The sequence below is a fragment of the Mus pahari genome, chromosome X (genome assembly GCF_900095145.1).
Source record: "Mus pahari chromosome X, PAHARI_EIJ_v1.1, whole genome shotgun sequence".
In the NCBI taxonomy this organism is placed as follows: Eukaryota; Metazoa; Chordata; class Mammalia; order Rodentia; family Muridae; genus Mus; species Mus pahari.
In genome coordinates this window covers 41450235-41469273 of record NC_034613.1, presented here as the reverse complement: position 1 = coordinate 41469273, position 19039 = coordinate 41450235, and the positions used below count along the sequence as shown (strand labels likewise).

Genomic DNA, 19039 nt, shown 5'->3' with positions numbered 1-19039 from the left:
TTTTCTGCCTTTTGTGTTTCTCCCAATGGTAGGCTCAATTCCTTTACTGTTTCTCTCCTGTTTGTTAGCTGCTTTGGGGTCTACCTTGAATTGAGAATCCAAATAAACAGCCGCATTAGAACTAGTATATAAATAAGAGTCAGTGGTATTTTACAGGTGTTTTTTTTAAAGCCTAGGATTTGAATAGTTGAAGTTCTATTCTTGGTGTCCACGTGGGTTTAGATAGCATCAATATGATAGAATGTCACAACGCTTGACACTCATCCACATACTTGAGGTTTCCAACCAAGGTGAGGCTTTGAGGTTTTAGGAACATATAGGCTTATGATGGAATTAATGATTTTTCTCTCTTCTTTATGATAGTGGAAGAACTCAAAGGCAACTTTTGGAATACGGGAAAAAGGGGAGATTAAAGAGCCTGCCATTCGAAAGGTGCATACTCTTCTCATGCGAATTGGAAGTTGAATTTAGAGATTTCTATGTTTTCTATAATTTGCATAATGAGCATTTCAATGACTTCTTTGTTTTGGGAATTTCAGAAAACAGTACCCATCTCAATATCATGAACGGCAGTGCAGATCATCACCAGACATTCTCTCTGATGTGTCAAAACAAGTAAGGTTTCTGAAAAGCCCGACTTCTTTAGACAAGTATAAGTCATCCATTTAGTCTTCAACTGCTTCCAAAACTTGATTTTGCCAGAACCTCCAAGTGTGTGTCAAGGTCACACTGTGAGGTTAGCCTCTTGGAGAGGCCTTTTGGCACAGTCATTCCTGCTAATAGACCATTTAGTAAACTACAGCTAATGTGTACTGTGCACCATGGTAACCCCTAGTGTACCTCCAAATTGCAATCTCCAAATTGCAAATTAACATCGTGAAAAACAAATCAGACAGGAATACATTTCTTTGGCTTCATTAGTAGAAATGCTAAGGCTTCAAAAAAGCTGTGTGGTGTAGTTGCTTATTTGTGTAACGTGATTTCAGGATACTCTCTTGCCCCCAGCACCATAAGATGATGGCCACATTTGAGACTTCGATCGAGAAACTTGTTGATCACTTTTCTTTGACATTTTCTACAAAAGTTAAGTGTAGGTGTCCTAAACTCCCATGTCTTCACTCAAATCGGATGATTTTTATCCAGAAGGCATCAGAGATAAACCAACAAAAGGGACCATCTAGATTATGAACCTCTGAGGTTATTAATAGTTCTCCTTTCCACTTTTTTAAATGGGAAATATGGAGGTAGTGGAGTAGGAACGTTAGAATGTGGTGCCCAAGGTCCACACAGCCAGTCAGAGGAAGACAAGGGCAGGATTCCTACTTCATTGATACAGCTACCAAACTGAACTGCTTGAAATACAGCAGTACCTGAAGGACACATAAAATATGGAGTGTAGAAATGGGATGTCATTGAGAATGAAGTATGTTGCATGTACTTTCTAACATACAATCTGGGATATGGTATGAGTCACATTACCCTTTCAATATACCTATTTATCAGCTGTGGAATAGATCATGGATTTAAATCTCTTCCTGGAATCAGCAATAGATTAACCTTCAGATCCTTCCCAAGTCCAGCTAAATAGCATTTTTCACCTGACATCAATGTGTCTTCATTTCCAAGGTGGAAGATCTGAGACTGACATATGGCAGCAGCTACTACCGAAATGTGAATGGAGTGCACACATCTGAGTCTATGCTAGACAGCAGGAGGAGGAACTCTGCAGTTGAAGTGACCTTTGCAGCCGAGCTGGAGCATTCTAAACCAGAAGCAGAGGCCACATCGCTCCACCCATCCCAAAGCAGTTCCTCCTTCACTTTCATTTATGCAGATCCTGTCTTTAACACTGACCCTGAGCCCATAGATTTCTTTGAGGAACGGAGTCCTCTAAGTTCCTTTCAAACAAACTCCAAGTTTGTGGATAGTCACACAAGCAAGGCGAGTCCAGCAAGGCAGCTAACGTACACCGATGTGCCCTATATTCCTTGTACTAGTCAGAAGGTTGATATTATGCCTCCCCAAGTCTTTTTCTATGTGGACAAGCCACCCCAGGTACCCAGACGGTCTCTGATCATGGCAGAGGAAAGTATGAGACCAGACGGCTATGTAGATCACAGTGCAATAAAACCAGCTAAAAGGAGCCCAAGGAATATGAGGATAAAAAGCTTACAGCAAGACCTTCAAGAACTCCAAGAAGCTATGGCTAGAACTAGTGGTAGAAGCAATATCAATGTAGAGCCAGAGGAGGAAGATCTACATTTAGATGATGCATTTGCATATAACCTTCAAGAGCAAACTCCTAAACGATCTCAAAGCCAATCAGACATGAAAACTATCCGTTTTCCTTTTGGGTCAGAATTTAGACCTTTAGGACCATGTCCTGCTCTGACTCGTAAAACTGATCTGTTTTCATGTCCATTTGCAGAGCAGGAGTTCCCAACAGTTCTAATGGATCAGAGCTCAGCAGAAAGGTATGTAGCTAGTGAGTCCAGTGATTCAGAATCAGAGATTCTTAAACCAGACTACTACTCTTTGTATGGCAAAGGAACAAAGTCACCCAGGGCCCGAATCCGCTTGTCATCTGGTAGTCTGCAGCTAGAAGAAGAGGATGAAACTATTTCTTTTGCCACACCAGGTGCTGAAGATAGGACTTTGCTAAAGCCATGCAATTATTTCTTAGCTTAAAAGAGTGACTCTGTGAATGTTCCTGGCCCAGTTCTATGTTACCACCCTAGGTAAGACATAAGAAGCCCTTTTGATCCATCTTTTCCTTAGTCATCTTAATTGATGGTAAGATGGTGTGAAAGATCAAGCTGCAGCCTCTTTCCATGAGCTTCTTTCTTTTATTTCCTCCAAAAAGACTCGGGAACATGCCTTCTTCTCCCCAGCACTATGGCAGTGCGATGGCAGTGGATGGCATACCATTATACATTTCCTTGGGCAGCCATTATTAGTGAAGATCCATTCTTCAATGGCGAAGAACTATGATGTGGGTTGGTGCATGGGACTGGCTTCTAAAACCACCTTGTGATTCAGTAGTCCATGACTATTTTGGTTATTTTTGTGGTTAGGTAACACTAAACAATGGTTTCTCTCTTCATGACTTGTTTGAGACCCAGTGAACAGTCTTGTTATATACTAAGAATGTCAATATTTTTAACATATACATAGGTGAGTAGCATAAATCCTCTCAGCACATGTTAAGAATCAATAGAGGATTTAACAGATTTCTCAGTGCAGGAAATTCATGGATTAGGCCCATTTCTCAAGTGAACTGTGTGCCTGATGAGGATATTATGGTGTTTGACTTCCAATTTCTCTTAATTGCTTATTATATAAGGTGTGATCAATGTTAACAGGTAAGCTTGTTTATTAATTTCTCCTGCCAGAATTTATTTTTTGCCATAAGTTTGTTGCATGCATGTAGGCAAGGATATGAGGTGTGATTTTAATAAAGAGTAGTGGAAAATCCACTCAAACAGAAGCTATGAATATGGCCTTCTTTTTTACTTTAACAAAATCCAGAAGTAGTTGGTCCTGGCCTATATCTAACAAGACAGAGAATGGAAAAAGGTCAGAGTCAAGGGAAAAAAGTATGGCCAGGGGTGGAGAAGTGACAATAGGCATGGCTGCTAAGAAAAGTGGCAGCAGCCACATCAGGCTCAGACAGAGAAACAAAATTCTCTTGTGTGGTTGTTGTTTGGGATTTTTACCAGGAGCCAAGGCTGGGCTCCAACTCATGATCCTCTTGCCTCAACCTCCTGTATGCTGGGGGTTCCAGTGATGGACCACAGTGTTAAACTCGATTTTAGTCCTCTAAAATATGTTAAGTGTATGAATATTTAACTGAATGCATGAATAGACACCACGTGCATGCTTGCTGCCCATAGAAGCCAGAAGATGGGGTGGGATCCCCTGGAATGGGAGTTAACAGACAGTTGTGAACTGCCATGGCGGCATCGGGAACCTGACCTAGGTCTTCTGCTAATGTGGCCAGTGGTCTTATGCACTGAACAATCTCTTATCCCTCAAAATTCCATTCTTGACCCATTAAGTATTTGTCTATCAGTCCTCTTGGAAGGCTACTGAAGAACCTTGTTGATAATCTTAAGTCAACATATTTTGAAGACCATGTTAAGTACAAATGCCAAAGAAGTGAATTGATTACATAAACAAGCAATTTTATGTGATTTGATAAGAAAAGGTAGACTATACAATTCTTTTGTCTCTACATCAGTTAAAAAATACTTTTAATATACCTTATTCCACTACCTTTTTCTGTTCCTGGACACAAATTCACTAAGACACGAGTGTAGAGTAGTTATTCTAAACTAAGAATACACTGAAGCTTGACCACTTATAATTTCTGTAGGTTCTTACTTTCTTAAAAAAAATTACCTATAATCTTTTCCCCAGGAGAAGCTCAAAATCTTGCAAGTTATATGCTATTTCTCATCTTATTTTTCATTTGAAAACTTTTACTAAATGTATATTTTCCTTAAGAACTATAAAGTTCAAATCTGTATATGATCTTTTATTAAAATAGTAATTCGGGGGATCATTAAATTAGCTGTCTGAAGACATTTTTAAAAAGTACTATTAATAGTTTTAAGGTAGAAGGAAGAAATCACGATATATGTCTTCAGCTATATAAGTAGAGCCAATTCTTAGTAACTTTGAGTTTCAATGGAAGCCTTGGTTATGTTCTAATAATAAAAAAAGAACTATTATAAATTAATTAGAATAATATATCAGACCCACCCTTAAAAAAACTAACACCAAGGAGCATAAAATTTAAATATTTATTTTTAAAATCCCCCAAACAGTGACATATGCTTCACATAGAAACAGGTCTACAGAACTAATACTATAACGAGTAAGCAATACCAGTTGTATTTGGGATGCAGTTGTGTGGTACAGTTTTCCATAATCAATTTATGAACTTGTTTTTACTTTCACAAAAATATGAATGTCACCCATTATTCAAGTCACACAATTATTTGTAGAGCACTATGGAGAACAAACTGTAATTGAGTGTCATTTATAGTATGGATGAAAAAACTAACCAAGTCATCAATTCAAGATACAGTCAACTCAAAGCAACACTTACAGTATAGGCACCAATGAAAAGAATTTTCTTGGCATACAATGTTCCGCCTTTCAAATGTTTGTATTTCTTTTTTTAAAAGAAGGGATGTAATTGACATTTCAATTAAAAACTGCATTGGCTACTCGTATGTCTTTCTTTTTCACATTTGGCAGTTACACAGATATTTTAAAATGTTTCGTGCTAAAATCAAATGTGAAGATGCAAACATTAAAATTGTAACTGTCGAAATTAATCAGTACCAACAATTCTACACTAGACCTAGTTTAGCACTTAGGCAAACATAATATATATGGCTAAAAAAGTCTATTACTCACTTAACAGTACCATAAATAGAACTGAAAATTAACTGCACAGTCTATCTTACTTTTATATGACAAGAAATGATCCTGCCCTATGGTATTTTCATATGAGCTGGACAATGATCGTTTAAATATCCCTTCAGAATTGAACACACTATACTTATGTGTGAATAATTATAAAGAAAAATGTATAAATAGTTTCTACAAAAATGTATTGCCACGACAAAATAAATGCTGGTATAAAGTTACGCTCATACCTATTGATCAGGTATTTAATCACAAGACAAAAAAGGTTGTTAAAAGTTTTCTAAATCCAAGCATGTAATATGTGATTTGATCTGAAGATTTAAAGACTGAAGCCAGACTAACTCCACCATTCTAACCAAACCCTCATTCTTGGCTAAATTAGATTACTTTAAATGTATAACCATGTTAAATAAGGGTTAATTGCTTCTTCCATCTTGAAAGAGAAGATAAATACACCAAGAGGTACTTCTGCTGCTACATGTTGCATGGAAATGGTTCAAACACAAGGTTCTCCAAGGTGCTAGACATGGGGCTGCCTGAATTCAGAACAACTTGATAGGAAAGTCAGTACTTTCTCAGTTTAGGTGTTGATTTTCCAAGAGCTTCTTAAAAACACTTGTTTTAAGAAGGTACTTCTACCTCATTATAAATAGTCATTTTTAGAATATACTCGTGTGGGGAAAAAGAATGCTTTTTGAAGCTTGATGATTTACAAACATTCAATAGTTAGGATGACTTTGAAAGACCTGTATGTTTATGAGTGTACAGTTAACTAAAGATTCCAAACCAAACAGTATTCATTCCATGAACCTAAGAAATAATGGTACCTAAAATTAAAAAAAACAACAAAAAAACAACAACAAAAATCCTGTATCTCAACATTTACTACAATACCGGCAAAACTATAGTATTAAAATTATTCCTTACAAAATAATCTCTTTAAAATACAAAATGATAACCACCATCACAAAATAGTTTAATAGCTTCCTCTAAATCTTCAATGTGGCAAAGATCCAAAAGGCACATGGAGCTCATGAGTTAAGCATTTATAAGGTTGACATAGCTTTGGTGGGTTTCTCCTGGTCCACATGAAACAGAAGCCAAAAGTAATGACAACAAATTTCTTAGGGGGATTCATCCGCAGAACACCTAAAAAATTAAGACAATATAATTCAATGTATAATTATATTTGTTATTCATGAACTGTACAATGTATGAAAAAGCGGCATTATTTCCATTAAATCTTACATAGATTGATGTGTTTAAAGATGTAAAAGAACAGTTAAAAATTCCTTTGTGTCTGATTTCACAACTTGCAATGGCTTTGTTTGCAAATAAGAAGAGAACTAGAGGATTTTAAGCATGGTTTAGCGCCAGAGTCCTGAGTAGGCTTTACTGGATGCAAAGATAATTAAGAGGGATTTTATAGGTCACGTATTTAGTTTCACCGTGAGCTTAGCTGGCTAAGGAAATCAAAAGATGGGACAAGAGGAGATACAATGGGTTTAAAATTAAATGCTGTACAACCATGTTCAAACTCGCCTAAGCTAATGAGTAGGAATGCATACATACGAAAGTGTTGTTTAAGAAAAGAAATTTCAAATCAAATGTAAGAACTTTGTGAGCCAAATCAAAGAAATAGAAGACAAGACAGAAACTAAATGCAATCAAATGGCTCTATTCTTGTCCCGACTGTTTTCTCTAAATCTTTTAATCAACATTTCCGAAGGGTTCAAATGGAGAAACTTGGCTACTGGCAATGATGAGAATAGTGGTGTTTCTGTGAAGGCTAAGAGTACTGTAAAGAGTGAAAACAAGGTGTAATGATTCATGTGCCCAAACAAGAACATACTCTGACATTTTCTCTCATTTCATCCTAAAAGGGCAAGACAGGGTGAAACCTGGGTTGTTTGGTTCAGTAGAAAACTACCTTCCCATATCTAAATATAGTTATTCCAAAAGCTAATCCTGGACTGGGTGGGGGTGGGGGCGGCTCAGTGGGGAAAGTCCTTGTAGTACAAGGACAAGAGCCTGAATTCAAATCTCTAGCATCCATGTTCTGGTCAGGTGGGACGGAGCCCATATAACTTCAGCACTGGAGGGCGGAGAACAACATTCTGGGTAGTCACTAAACAGGGCAGGCTCCAGGTTCAACGAGAGGCCTTGCCTCAAAAAATAAAGGGAAGAGAAATAGAGAAACAATCCCAATGATGATGTCTTTCCTTCCCAGGCCCATGTCTTTCTCTCTGTGTCAAAGAAGAAGTTTAAATTTGTCAAGAAACAAATCTGTTTTCAAACATACAACTATTCAAATGTGATTTTTGCAGGGAAAATGTAGGAAACAAAAAATGTAGCTGCGTCGAAGTAACTTTATTACATCAGAAACTACCATCTAAAATGCGAACCGAAATTTCAAAAATGACAGTTCAAACTTACTTTTGAAATTTTTCGATTAGTTTCTTCACCATCTTATCTGTGATGCCAGGACAGGTGGTTTCAGCCACAGCAATACTTTTCTCAAGTTCTTCAATTGCCTGGTTTCGACTTGCATTATTCTCGTCCTGCTGTTTAAGCTGAAAAAGAGTGATGGCTGTAACATTTCAAATACCCTGCCACCTGAGACAGATATCGGATACTAAATAACTCCCACTTACTTCAGCAAATGCAGGTGTGATTATCATAGACAAACAGCTCAATGTTTGCACAAGATCTTGCTCCTTTGAAGAAATGATACAGATTACATACACGAAATTAAAATAATCCTTCATGGTTTTCCTTAGTTATGTGATAACAAATGTGAATCAATTTGAATTCCTCCTTCAGAAGACTGAAGATAAAGCCAGTCCCTATATTTGCTTTCTGTCGCAAACTGTCATCCATCAGTGCAAGTCCCCTAATGTCTAGTATTGCAACAGATATCTGACTCTGTGGGTTTACATATCTCTACATGGAATGAATTTTAAATAACAGTGGCCATTTCAATGACTTTTATGACTTAATTAGGTCATAATTAATGATAAGTCAAACATATATCTATAGTGAGGCAGACAGGTATGCAGGGGAATTAAATTCTCATAGATTTGCGCATTACAATATCATAACAGCATTTTTAAAAAGTATATCAGGAGACCCTCAGATGAGAACACATTATAATGGCATGTATATGAAGATGGTATGATGAAGTTTATTACTTTGTATGCTAAATAAGTAAATAAATGAATAGATAGATAGATAGATAGATAGATAGATAGATAGATAGATAGATAGATAGAGTGATTAGCTCCATACACATACTTCCCCATTCTGCAGTTTCTTTGGATCAGGCTTCTTACGCACAGTGGTGAAACTCCATTCAGGGTGAGGGCTACTTTCCCTGCTGCTGGATTCCCTAAAGAAATGCCAAAGATGCTTAAGTGATTCAGCACAGAAAAAAACAAAACAAAACAAAACAAACAAACAAAAAAGACAAAAGGAAAGAAAAGCAAAAACCAAAACCAAACCACCAAGTCAGTGCAGGAAGACTCTGAAGAGCTCTCTAACAGAGCATCTAACCTCGGTGGCAGGTGGCTACACTATTTTCTTCAAGAACAGCAGTGTTTCTCAACTCTAAATGTTCACCAAAATCCTCTGTGGAGAGCCATCTGTGTCTCTACTGCCATTCCCCCATGCCTGAATCACTATCTCTGGTAGCATGCCTTGTGTTTTTAAAGTTTCATCGAAAAGTTTTCAGGACGGGCCGTTAAGGTTAACAAGCCTTAGATTGGGCACAAACTATCGAGATGTTTTATTCATTTCAAATGTTGAGCAGTTTCTCATAGCAGGTGACTGGAACACTGTGTGAAGAACTGGAGTGCTGCCTTGTTGAACTACTGAAACACTAAATCCTGGTGCAGCCCTTGGACAATCCTACTCAAATTAAGATAAAAACAGAAGCAGAACTATTAACATAAATACTGCCATTTTTTAAAATAATGAGATCAATTTTTCCACAGGGTAAAAACCATACATAAGTAAATAGGTAGAGCAGTTCACAGTTCAGTCTGATCACAGTTTGGTCCATGACCAGGAAGTTGGAAAGGCTATGAGATCAGTTCTCCAAAGGGTCCCACAGGTTGTCATCACAATATGAGAAAGCATAGTTCCTTATTGTTTCTCATGAACCAGTAGAACTCCTATGGTCCAATCGTATTCCAAAATTTTGTAATATACTCAAGTATCCACTAGGGGTTAGACCAAGACCATTTAAAAGCAGAGTTTTTCCCTTTCAAAGCATGTTTTCAAATTCATTGTATTCCACAGACTGCTCAAAACATGATTAATCTTAGTCTAAAGCAAGGATCCCAGGCCACTGCAAAAAAGCAGAGCACATGCGAGTTGACCTGCCTTTAAAAAAATGCAGTAATTTGTACATACGAGTCAGAGCCCTCAGAATCAGATTCCTCATCACTGTGGCCTTCTGCCTTCCATCTCTTAAATCGATCGATCAGTTCAGTCAGATAAGAAGTCTTCTTTGAATTTTTTACGATGAACTTATGCTTCAAAAGCTCTTTAGCTGTAGGACGCTAAGGCACCAACACAGAAAAAAATAAAGGATGCATGACTATGTTGAGGAACTTTGGGATTAAGATAGGTGGTAAAATGCCAATTGAATTATTAAACTGAAATCTATAAAAATCATGTTTATATACATGAGGACAATTACAATGTAAGAGGAGAAAAGACAATTCTATTTACTTGAAGTGGCTCAAGGTAACCGCATTACTTCCAGCATTTCAGCTACCTAATTTGTTAAAGTACAGTAGACAGAAGCTAGGATACACACCAGCATACAAGGAGGCAAAGCCTTCTCAGAAATAGTAGGACTTAGAAAGTAAACATCTAAGAAATGTCAAAACAACAATTTAAGACACTTTTATTACATTGACTGTAATTTTTAAGAATTCATGCAAATGAGTAAAATTGTTGTAATTTTGTTAGCATCTGCACATCTCATGAAACCATAATTTTGCCATTGTCTGTCCATACCGCAGTATACACTTTTCTATCAAACATTAATTTTTATTTAGATAAATGCAAATACCAAGTGCTGTGGGGAATATGTGCCATTCAGTATTTCATTACTAGTAGACTATTTACTGTCAACATAAAAATAGTTACATCAATCTGAGGCAGTGCTGGTGCAATCTGTAGTCACCAGGAGTGAAAAGCAATTTTATTTTTAACACTCAAACAACTATAATACAATTAGTCAATTTCACTGCTAACAAGTGCACATGTACTTTAATAAGTAAGTAATAAAACATGAACTATTTCCCCTAATTCTCTCCTTGAAATAGAAAATCATCAGATAGCTGGAAACTAAAAAGATGATGTGAGGGAGGAGAAAGAAAAGGACAAAAATCTGGTTAAGAACAGAGTGGAATTAGTAATACAGAAGGAAAAAAAACCCAGCTTCTTGGATGGTCCATAGATGTTTTTCTCCACCACAGGAAAAGCCACCTTTGTTAGAAATAGATGGGACAATAGAAAAATCAACAGTGGTAATAACAATGCATACTCACAAATGATGGGTCTTTATTCAGGCAAGCATCAATAAACTCCTTGAAAGACTTAGTAAAGTCTCCAACAAGAGTTGGGGGGTTGTTTTTTGGAATAAGAAACAGAACTCTCATTGGATGCATGTCAGAATTTGGAGGCTCTCCCTTGGCAAGTTCAATAGCGGTAATTCCCAAAGACCATATGTCAGCCTAAAAAGAAATCAATAACAGAAACTGTATATCACCTTGAAACTTCATTCTAGGATGCTGCCCCCAAAACCCTGCATCTCAAGAAATGTAGTGAATTATAATAATTTTAATTAGTGGAACAACACTACTTGAGTGCTCAATAAACCAGATGAAAGTCCTTGCCTTCAACAGGCTCCTATTCTAACAAGAGGGACAGATAAATGAATGACATAATGCCACATGGGACTAAGCTCTGTGGAGAAACAAGAAAGCAGAATAAGGCAATAATGACCAAAGCAGGGAAAGGAGCGCTGTGTTGATGCGAGATGGGTGGGAGGGACATCTCTGTGCTCACTGCGAGCAAGGCTATTCCAGAAACATGGGAAAGCAAGAGAAACATCCTGGGGTCAAAATGAGACCACGAGGGCTGAAGCAAAGAAAGTACAGATGACAGTGGTAGAAGATAAGATCGGATAAGCAGACAATGGCCAGATCATATGAAGCCGAATATATATCTGTCACTGTAAGGACTCCAGACTTCATTGCAAGTAGAATGAAAAGCCATTGAACTAAGTAGAGTTCAAATATTACCAACACTAATGGGATTTACCATCAAGAAACAAAAAAGTACAACATAACTCTTCTTTCAGATGCACTTGTAAGGAAAGGAAAAATTTAAGAGCTTATTAATGACATGATGTCTAAATAATTCCATCTATATAGGGAATACTTTACTTTAGAGTCATAAGCAGACTGTTGAATAACTTCAGGAGCCATCCAAAATGGAGTTCCTACGAAGGTGTTTCTTTTGATTTGTGTATCTGTCAGCTGGCCAGCAACTCCAAAGTCAGCCAGTTTAACATCACCTTGTTCTGAAAGCAAGACGTTGGCAGCTAGGGGGGCAAAGAAAAACACAATGACTATCTCCCAGTCTCCCCAAAATGTATCTGTTTTTCTGAGGGTTCTGTTTGACTTTTGTATACCTTTAATGTCTCGGTGGATTTTCTTTTCAGAATGTAGGTAGTCCAGACCTTTCAGAATCTCCTTGAGCATGGTGGCGATCTGGGACTCATCAAATGGGCCAGCACGCAGCTTAAGGACAAAATACATGTATATTCACATATTTTTTAAAACTTGGAAAAATAAAATTCAAAATTGGTATTTTGAAACAGAGGGATCATTTAGTTACCTGAAGTATCCTATTAAACCAACATTTGAACATATGAGGAAAAAAACTCAAAAGGGAAAAAGACAATAGCTGAGTCATGTCAAATAGCTCTACAGGATTTTAATGATTATTTGTGGGCTGGGGATACAGCTCAGCTGGTAGAGTTTGTCTGTAACATGAGCAAAACCCTGAGTTAAATCAACACCCATAAACTGGGTGTGGACACACATGCCTGTAATTCCAGCACTTAGGAGATGGAGGCAGGAAAGGGAAGAAGTTGAACTTCACCTCTGGCTATGTAAACAGTCTGAGGCTATCCTGGGCTACAGGAGAGCCCAGATAGATGATGAGGTCTATCTAAAAACAAGCCACCGACATACACAGAAATGAATACTTTATCTTCAAAGATCAGATAAGCAATTTTACCTAGATACTAGCTCCAAATTCTGGGGGTTCTAAGAGTTACATCTCAGAGTTACTACATGGGAATGATAGAATGGCTATCACATGGGAAAAAGGGAATCTGCTACTTAAGGAGTAAAACTCTCCAGGGGAGTGACGGGGAGTAACAGGAAGACTAAAGACTAAAGAGCAAGGAGTTAGGGGTAATGGAGGGAATACAGTGAATGTATAATATATGTGTGTATGGTGGCTCCTCATGTCACACCATACTATGCACAAAGACTAAGTAAAATAAGAATGCCAAAACACAGAGAAATCAGCTACTTGAATTCTGCAATTGCTTTTAAACACTCACTACATATTAACACTGAACTGGTTTTTCAATCAGACACTCCTAATTTAAATTCAGCCAGGAATATAATAACTAAACTATTCAGACTCTCATTGTAAAAAAATTAAATCATGGAGGAATAATATTTTTTCAAGTAAATGTAACACACTTCCCTTTCTTTCCCCACCCCTGTAGCAAAGCCAGTCATCCCAACTAGAAGACAAGGAAAGCAATCATTAGGTTTCAGGAGAACTTGTAATGAAATACCCAAACATCTCTCTTTAAAATAAATGGTCATTTTAAAAATTCTGGTACCTCATAAAGCACAAACAGTGGAGTGTACAGTATTATTACAGGAAAGGGTGGGAAGCAGAAGCCAGAGACGAAGTAGCGTTCTGTTTGCTGGAAGGAGGGGAGAGGTGGTACAAATCAAACATTGCCTATTCTGCCTCACACTGGGAGGGATTCACAGCTCTTTGGCACCTTGTGTATTTCATCTGTCCATGAATGGCATATTTATACCGAATAAAGGGCACTTTCATGTCAAAATTTAACAGCTTAAAATAGACCTGGTACTTTGGTTTCACCGTTCCTTATTGAGTAGTCTAGGTATACCTTATACTCCAGGGATGTCTGTAATTCAATAGATCTCTTTGCTAGGTAACGTTATCTATTTACTTTCAAATCTATCAGCTGCCGCGTTATTTTTCTTTTTTTTAATTTAAAGGTTAGTGATTAACGTGATTCTAAAGGTGAAAATGAGACACTGTTTTATTGATGTCTGGCAAAGAAATTCTGTGGAGTTACCAAAAAACAGAAGGATATATATCATATGAGTTAAGACTGAAATTTAGTACATGATCATAAAACATTGGCAGGGCCAGAGGAACACTCTTCATTAATTAAGAAACTGGACGATGACAATGTAAGAGAACTCACTGTCATTTTGAAGGATTTCTTAGTGTGGAATAGATAGCTCAATTCATAGCCCAATATAGAAAATTTAAAACATTTCAGTAAGAAAAACAAAAAGGGTGATATATTTAAAGACTAGATGATAATTCAAAGTAAAACTTCAACTGTCAGCTGGGGATGATTGATGCTGTTGGATGTCTCTGGACCATCACCATACCACAACCGACCTCTTATCTGTGGTGCACAAGCATCCTAAGGTGTGCTGGTAGTCATGAGAAAGAGAATGAAGTAAGTCGGAAGTGGAGGGATGTCACGGAGACTGTAAGAAGGAAGGTGTGTTTGTTTGTTTTTGCATAGTTTTGCTTTTTCAAATTTTAAATACAACCTCGGGAGAGATTATGCCAAGGTCTTAGACTACTAGGTTCCTTGGAACTCTTAACTGAAATGTCTCTGCAGTGTTCTAAGTCTCTGCCCCAGGGCAACATACCTGCTTTGTATAATCTGCCTGGGTTTGAGAGTAAGGATATGCAAAAGAGGGACAATTACTCCTTTAACGACCCTGCACTTGTGGGTTTATAGATTTTATCTACATTCCTTTCACTTCCTGCCAGCCCCTAAGGCAGCATGCTACAGTGTTTTATAACTAGTGTACTGTCTCCGACTTTCCATGGTGTGTACGCTTTAGCCTATTTACCCCATCATATGTCTTTTTGTAAGACTCTGCAAATGTTTTAGAAAGAAGGAGTAAGTAATAAATTCAATAAAACCACATCTAATATGGGAAAAGTCTGTTTATCTATAATGATTAGTAATTTGTAAACTGTATAATCACAACACACAACACAATTCATAGTCTTTTATTCTATTAGTCGGATACCAGTTTGAATTGAGAAACACTCTGCTTTGCAACCATTTTGTGTTCTCTTGCCCCTCTACAACAAATTCCTAGATTCCCCAAAACAGTTGCATTCATCTATCTATGAAACACATGGAAAAGGAATATGTTTTCCCAGTGACTCCTATGCTTTATAATTAAATCACAAGATTGTTAATATTTTTAGCTGATAAAGCAGAACTAGACACTGATAACCTGTTTTCTTCATTTAACATTTGAGGAAATTAAGTCACTGAGTGACTTACATGCCAGTATTAGGCAGCCATTTAGTACAACTGGAATTAGGTCACTAGACTATGAAACAATATGGTACTGACAACATTTTAATTCATTAAGTATGTATTAATTGCCATTTGTCTATTATATAGAGGTAGACAGCAACATAAGACAGAGAAAATATGTTTCTTTCACTTGGACATAACATTAAACTGAGCAAACTATTAGCACTGGATACAGATTAGGGTTGCTAGCTGGGATTGGGCCAGTAGTCCTTGAGTAACATCACTATCACATATTACAGCTTTCCTAATGCCTATAAACTGGGGGGGGGGGGGTAGGGGGGAGACACAGTGACTATTTTAGGGGACCCAATAAAGTAAGCAGTAGATTAGTAAAGGGCTATCAATATTTAAGAATTGCAAGCAGGGACTTGAGAGATGGGTCAGAAGTTAAGAGCAGTGACTGTTCTTCCAGAGAGGCTGAGTTCAATTCCCAGCAACCACATGGTGGCTCACAACCATCTGCAATGGGATCTGATGCCCTTTTCTGTAGTGCAGGTATACATGCAGATCCAGCACTCATATATAAAATAAAAAGAGAGAAAAAAAGAAATGCAAACCACAGAGTAGCACAGTTGTAAGACCCCATGCTATAGAAATATGATCATTTAACTTCAAGAAGACAATGCAGAAAAGGTATTCTTTCTATAAGAAAATGCCTCACTGGAGAGGAGACAGAAATAAAGAGTACTCAAGATATAAGATAAAAGTCAAGGAAGGATTATTAAACTGGGCAAATACATAAGCTAATATGAATTCCCAGGAGGTGAGGCTCTTCCCTGAGTTTAATTATCATTTCTTTGGAAACAATGGATCACCTCCCCCCACACCACAAACAAATCTCTTAGACACATTTCTAGTCATTCTAGTCAAGTTTTAAGTAGTTGGCAGTCAGGTCTAAGGCCTTTTTTATTTTATGCGCTTTAATGTTTTGCCTGCATGCATGTCTGTGTGAGGGTATTGGATCCCTTGGAACTGGAGTTACAAACAGTTATGACTTGCCATGTGGGTGCTGGGAATTGAACCCAGGTCTTCTAGAGAAACACACAGTGCTCCTAACACTGAGACATCTTTCCAGTCCTATAACTTTTGAGGCAGGATATAAATTTAATATACAAAAAAACCAACATCCAATATACATACCAATAACAAAAATGCTGAGAAAAAATCAGGGAACTAATTTAATTTACTATTTTCTCAAAGACGTAAAATGCTTCGGAATTTAAATACCTAAGCTAGGAAGTGAAAGAATTCTACAATTCAAATTTTTAAATATTGAAGAAATTGAAAATCATAATAGTTAGAAATTATATTTAGTAATACATATATATGTACATATATGCATGTAACAACAATTTATTACAATAGAAACCATGAACTGGAAGAGAGTAAGAATGGGCATATGGGAGGATTTGGAGATCCTGCCTCAGAACAAGGTAGAATACTCTGGAGGCTGAGGCAGAAAAATTATGAGTTACAGGGCATCTGGACCTCAAAAAATTAAAAATAAATAAAAATAAACCAATATGTCACATAAAATTAAAGATGTAAGAGAACATAGAAATAATTTAGCACAATTTCTTTGTGTTACACTATCTATAGACTCTAAGCCCAAAGAGTCCATGTGTCTGGTTCAACGTCACAGATTTGGAGAAGTAGAGATAGTTGTAGAACCTCAAACAGCTATTTGTCCACTCATTCTGTAGCATGTTGACTATTATAGCCTATATTGACCTTTAAATATAATTGCATGTTAATAATTTTTTCAACGGAGGGATCAGTTTTGGTGCCATCACAACAACTTAGGAAAAATGGTTTTTCTCAGAGACATGTCCCATGTGAACATGTTTTCATTTTCCTCCGTACCACCAAATTTTAGCACTGTAAACATCTGTCTAGGAAAATAGGCTAGCAGCTGGCTCAGTGAGTAAAGGCACTTGCCAGGAAGCCCAATGGCCTAAGGTTGAATCCCAGAACCTACATGGTAGGAGGAGAGAGCATACTTGCATAAATTGTCTTCTGACATTCCTATGGGCCCTAGGGTGTGTGTATCCCTTCTCCACCCTTATAATAGCTAGCTAACTAGATGGCTAGATAAAAATCACAATGATAGCAATACTTTTTTCAGTTATTTTAACAACCAACCCCCCCCCCCCATTTTCAAATGACCTACTGAGAAGAAGGAAAATGTCTACAGAAAGCCATTTCTTCAGGCCAACAGGATTCAAACCCTCATGTCAGTCTGGTCACCCCAGGCTGCTCTAACAGAGCATCACAGGCTGAATTAAATAGCAAACACTCACTTCCCAGTTCTGTGTGCTAGAGAACCTAAGCAGATGGGCATCTCTGGAAAGACATTTCCTGGTTTACAGATGGTCCTTGTCATTGTATCCTGATATGATAAAAGTAGAGCTAGAATATATTCCTGAGATTATTTGATAAATACACTATTGTCATTCCTGAAGGCTCCATTCTCATGGCTTAATTATATTTTCTAATGCCATCATATTGGGGCGGGGTTAACTTATTGACTCATAAATTTTCAGTCTAAAACCTTAGATTTATGATCACTATTAGTGACAATTATCTTGACATATTTTAAAGTTTTTCTTTTTATATTATTTTATTTTTTACTTATATTGTCTGCATATTGGTCTGTGTGCCATTTATATGCCTGGTGTCTGTGGAGTCCAGAAAAAGGCATTGGATCCCCTGGAAATGGAATTATAGACAGTTATTAACAGTTATGTGGGTGTTTGGAAGCAAATTTTGGTCCTCTGGAAGAACAACCACTGTACTTAACCAGTGAGTCATCTCTCCATTCCATATATATATATACATACATATATATATATATATATATATATATATATATATATATATTTTTTTTAAATCCAAATATACTCAGTATTAAGGGACGCGTAAGAGTGTCAAACTGACATTGGCACACAATCACTCTGGATTTCTGGACTTTAATTTACTGAGACATTTGTATTCTTATATAGAGTAAGACTGTCAGCAGCATGATCTAACCTGTAATACAGTTTGTTCACAGAGAGTAGAAACCCCCTCCAAATAGAGTTAAAATTGAATATCTTACCTTAATAAGTTAGCTTGCCCAAAATCTACTGCTTACATAACTACAGAGTTAAATAACTTTATGTATGTATGTTGTGTTTTATATAATTATTTTAAAGTACTCACAAGATCCAGTGCTGAACCTCCACCTAGGTATTCCATTATTATCCATAGTTTTGAACCCTGTAAACACATAAAACAATTTAATAGTTACATGCCTGGCCCATAATAACATACTAGAATTAGGCAGATCTTACATAGTAACCAGTGTACTGGTTATAAAATACAGGCTTTAACATGGTTGTTTGGAACCCAGAATATATATTGTCTTTCCACAGAAAATTACAGAGTGAAGCATCAAATTCCAAGCCTATACTGTCTTCAAATCTACCTAAACAATACAGTTAAACATACACAAGCAGGACATGTTATTATTTAACTATTACTAAGTTTTATAAAATCCAGAAAATGAACTATTACTTTAAGTCATTATCTTGAATGATATTGAAGGGAAAACATGGGCTGAAGAGGTGGCTCAGCGGTTAAGAGCACTGGCTGATCTTCCAAAGGTCCTGAGTTCAATTCCCAGCAACCACATGGTGGCTCCCAACCATCTGTAATGAGATCTTGTACTCTCTTCTGGCTTGCAGCATATATGCAGGCAAAATGTTGTATACATAATAAATGAATAAATAAATAAATAAATAAACAAATCTTTAAATAAAAAATTAGAAAGAAAGATGGGGGAGGGTCTGGCTCCCGCTCTCACAGCCATTGCAGTACATTGAGCTCCATAGAGACAGCGCC

General features: G+C 37.1%; 2 protein-coding genes across 4 annotated transcripts in view; one reads left to right on the top strand and one right to left on the bottom strand.

Annotated features, from left to right (window-relative positions):
* Nucleotides 1–3663, top strand: part of Frmd7 (FERM domain containing 7) — a 47036-nt gene extending 43373 nt beyond the window's left edge. For all 3 annotated transcript variants that reach the window (XM_021188587.2, XM_021188586.2, XM_029533967.1), the window contains 3 exons: nucleotides 364–432; nucleotides 540–615; nucleotides 1627–3663. In XM_021188587.2, the coding sequence (XP_021044246.1) occupies nucleotides 364–432; nucleotides 540–615; nucleotides 1627–2688 (1207 nt within the window). In that variant the 3' untranslated portion in view covers nucleotides 2689–3663. The remainder of the gene's footprint in view (nucleotides 1–363; nucleotides 433–539; nucleotides 616–1626) is intronic.
* A 1128-nt stretch (nucleotides 3664–4791) lies between these two features.
* Nucleotides 4792–19039, bottom strand: part of Stk26 (serine/threonine kinase 26) — a 53888-nt gene continuing 39640 nt past the window's right edge. Inside the window, exons 4-12 of the mRNA XM_021187271.1 lie at nucleotides 18359–18415; nucleotides 12149–12257; nucleotides 11901–12058; nucleotides 11001–11186; nucleotides 9853–10001; nucleotides 8734–8827; nucleotides 8094–8156; nucleotides 7876–8012; nucleotides 4792–6588 (exon numbers count right to left, since the gene is read on the bottom strand). Coding sequence (XP_021042930.1) covers nucleotides 6564–6588; nucleotides 7876–8012; nucleotides 8094–8156; nucleotides 8734–8827; nucleotides 9853–10001; nucleotides 11001–11186; nucleotides 11901–12058; nucleotides 12149–12257; nucleotides 18359–18415 — 978 coding nt within the window. The 3' untranslated portion in view covers nucleotides 4792–6563. The remainder of the gene's footprint in view (nucleotides 6589–7875; nucleotides 8013–8093; nucleotides 8157–8733; nucleotides 8828–9852; nucleotides 10002–11000; nucleotides 11187–11900; nucleotides 12059–12148; nucleotides 12258–18358; nucleotides 18416–19039) is intronic.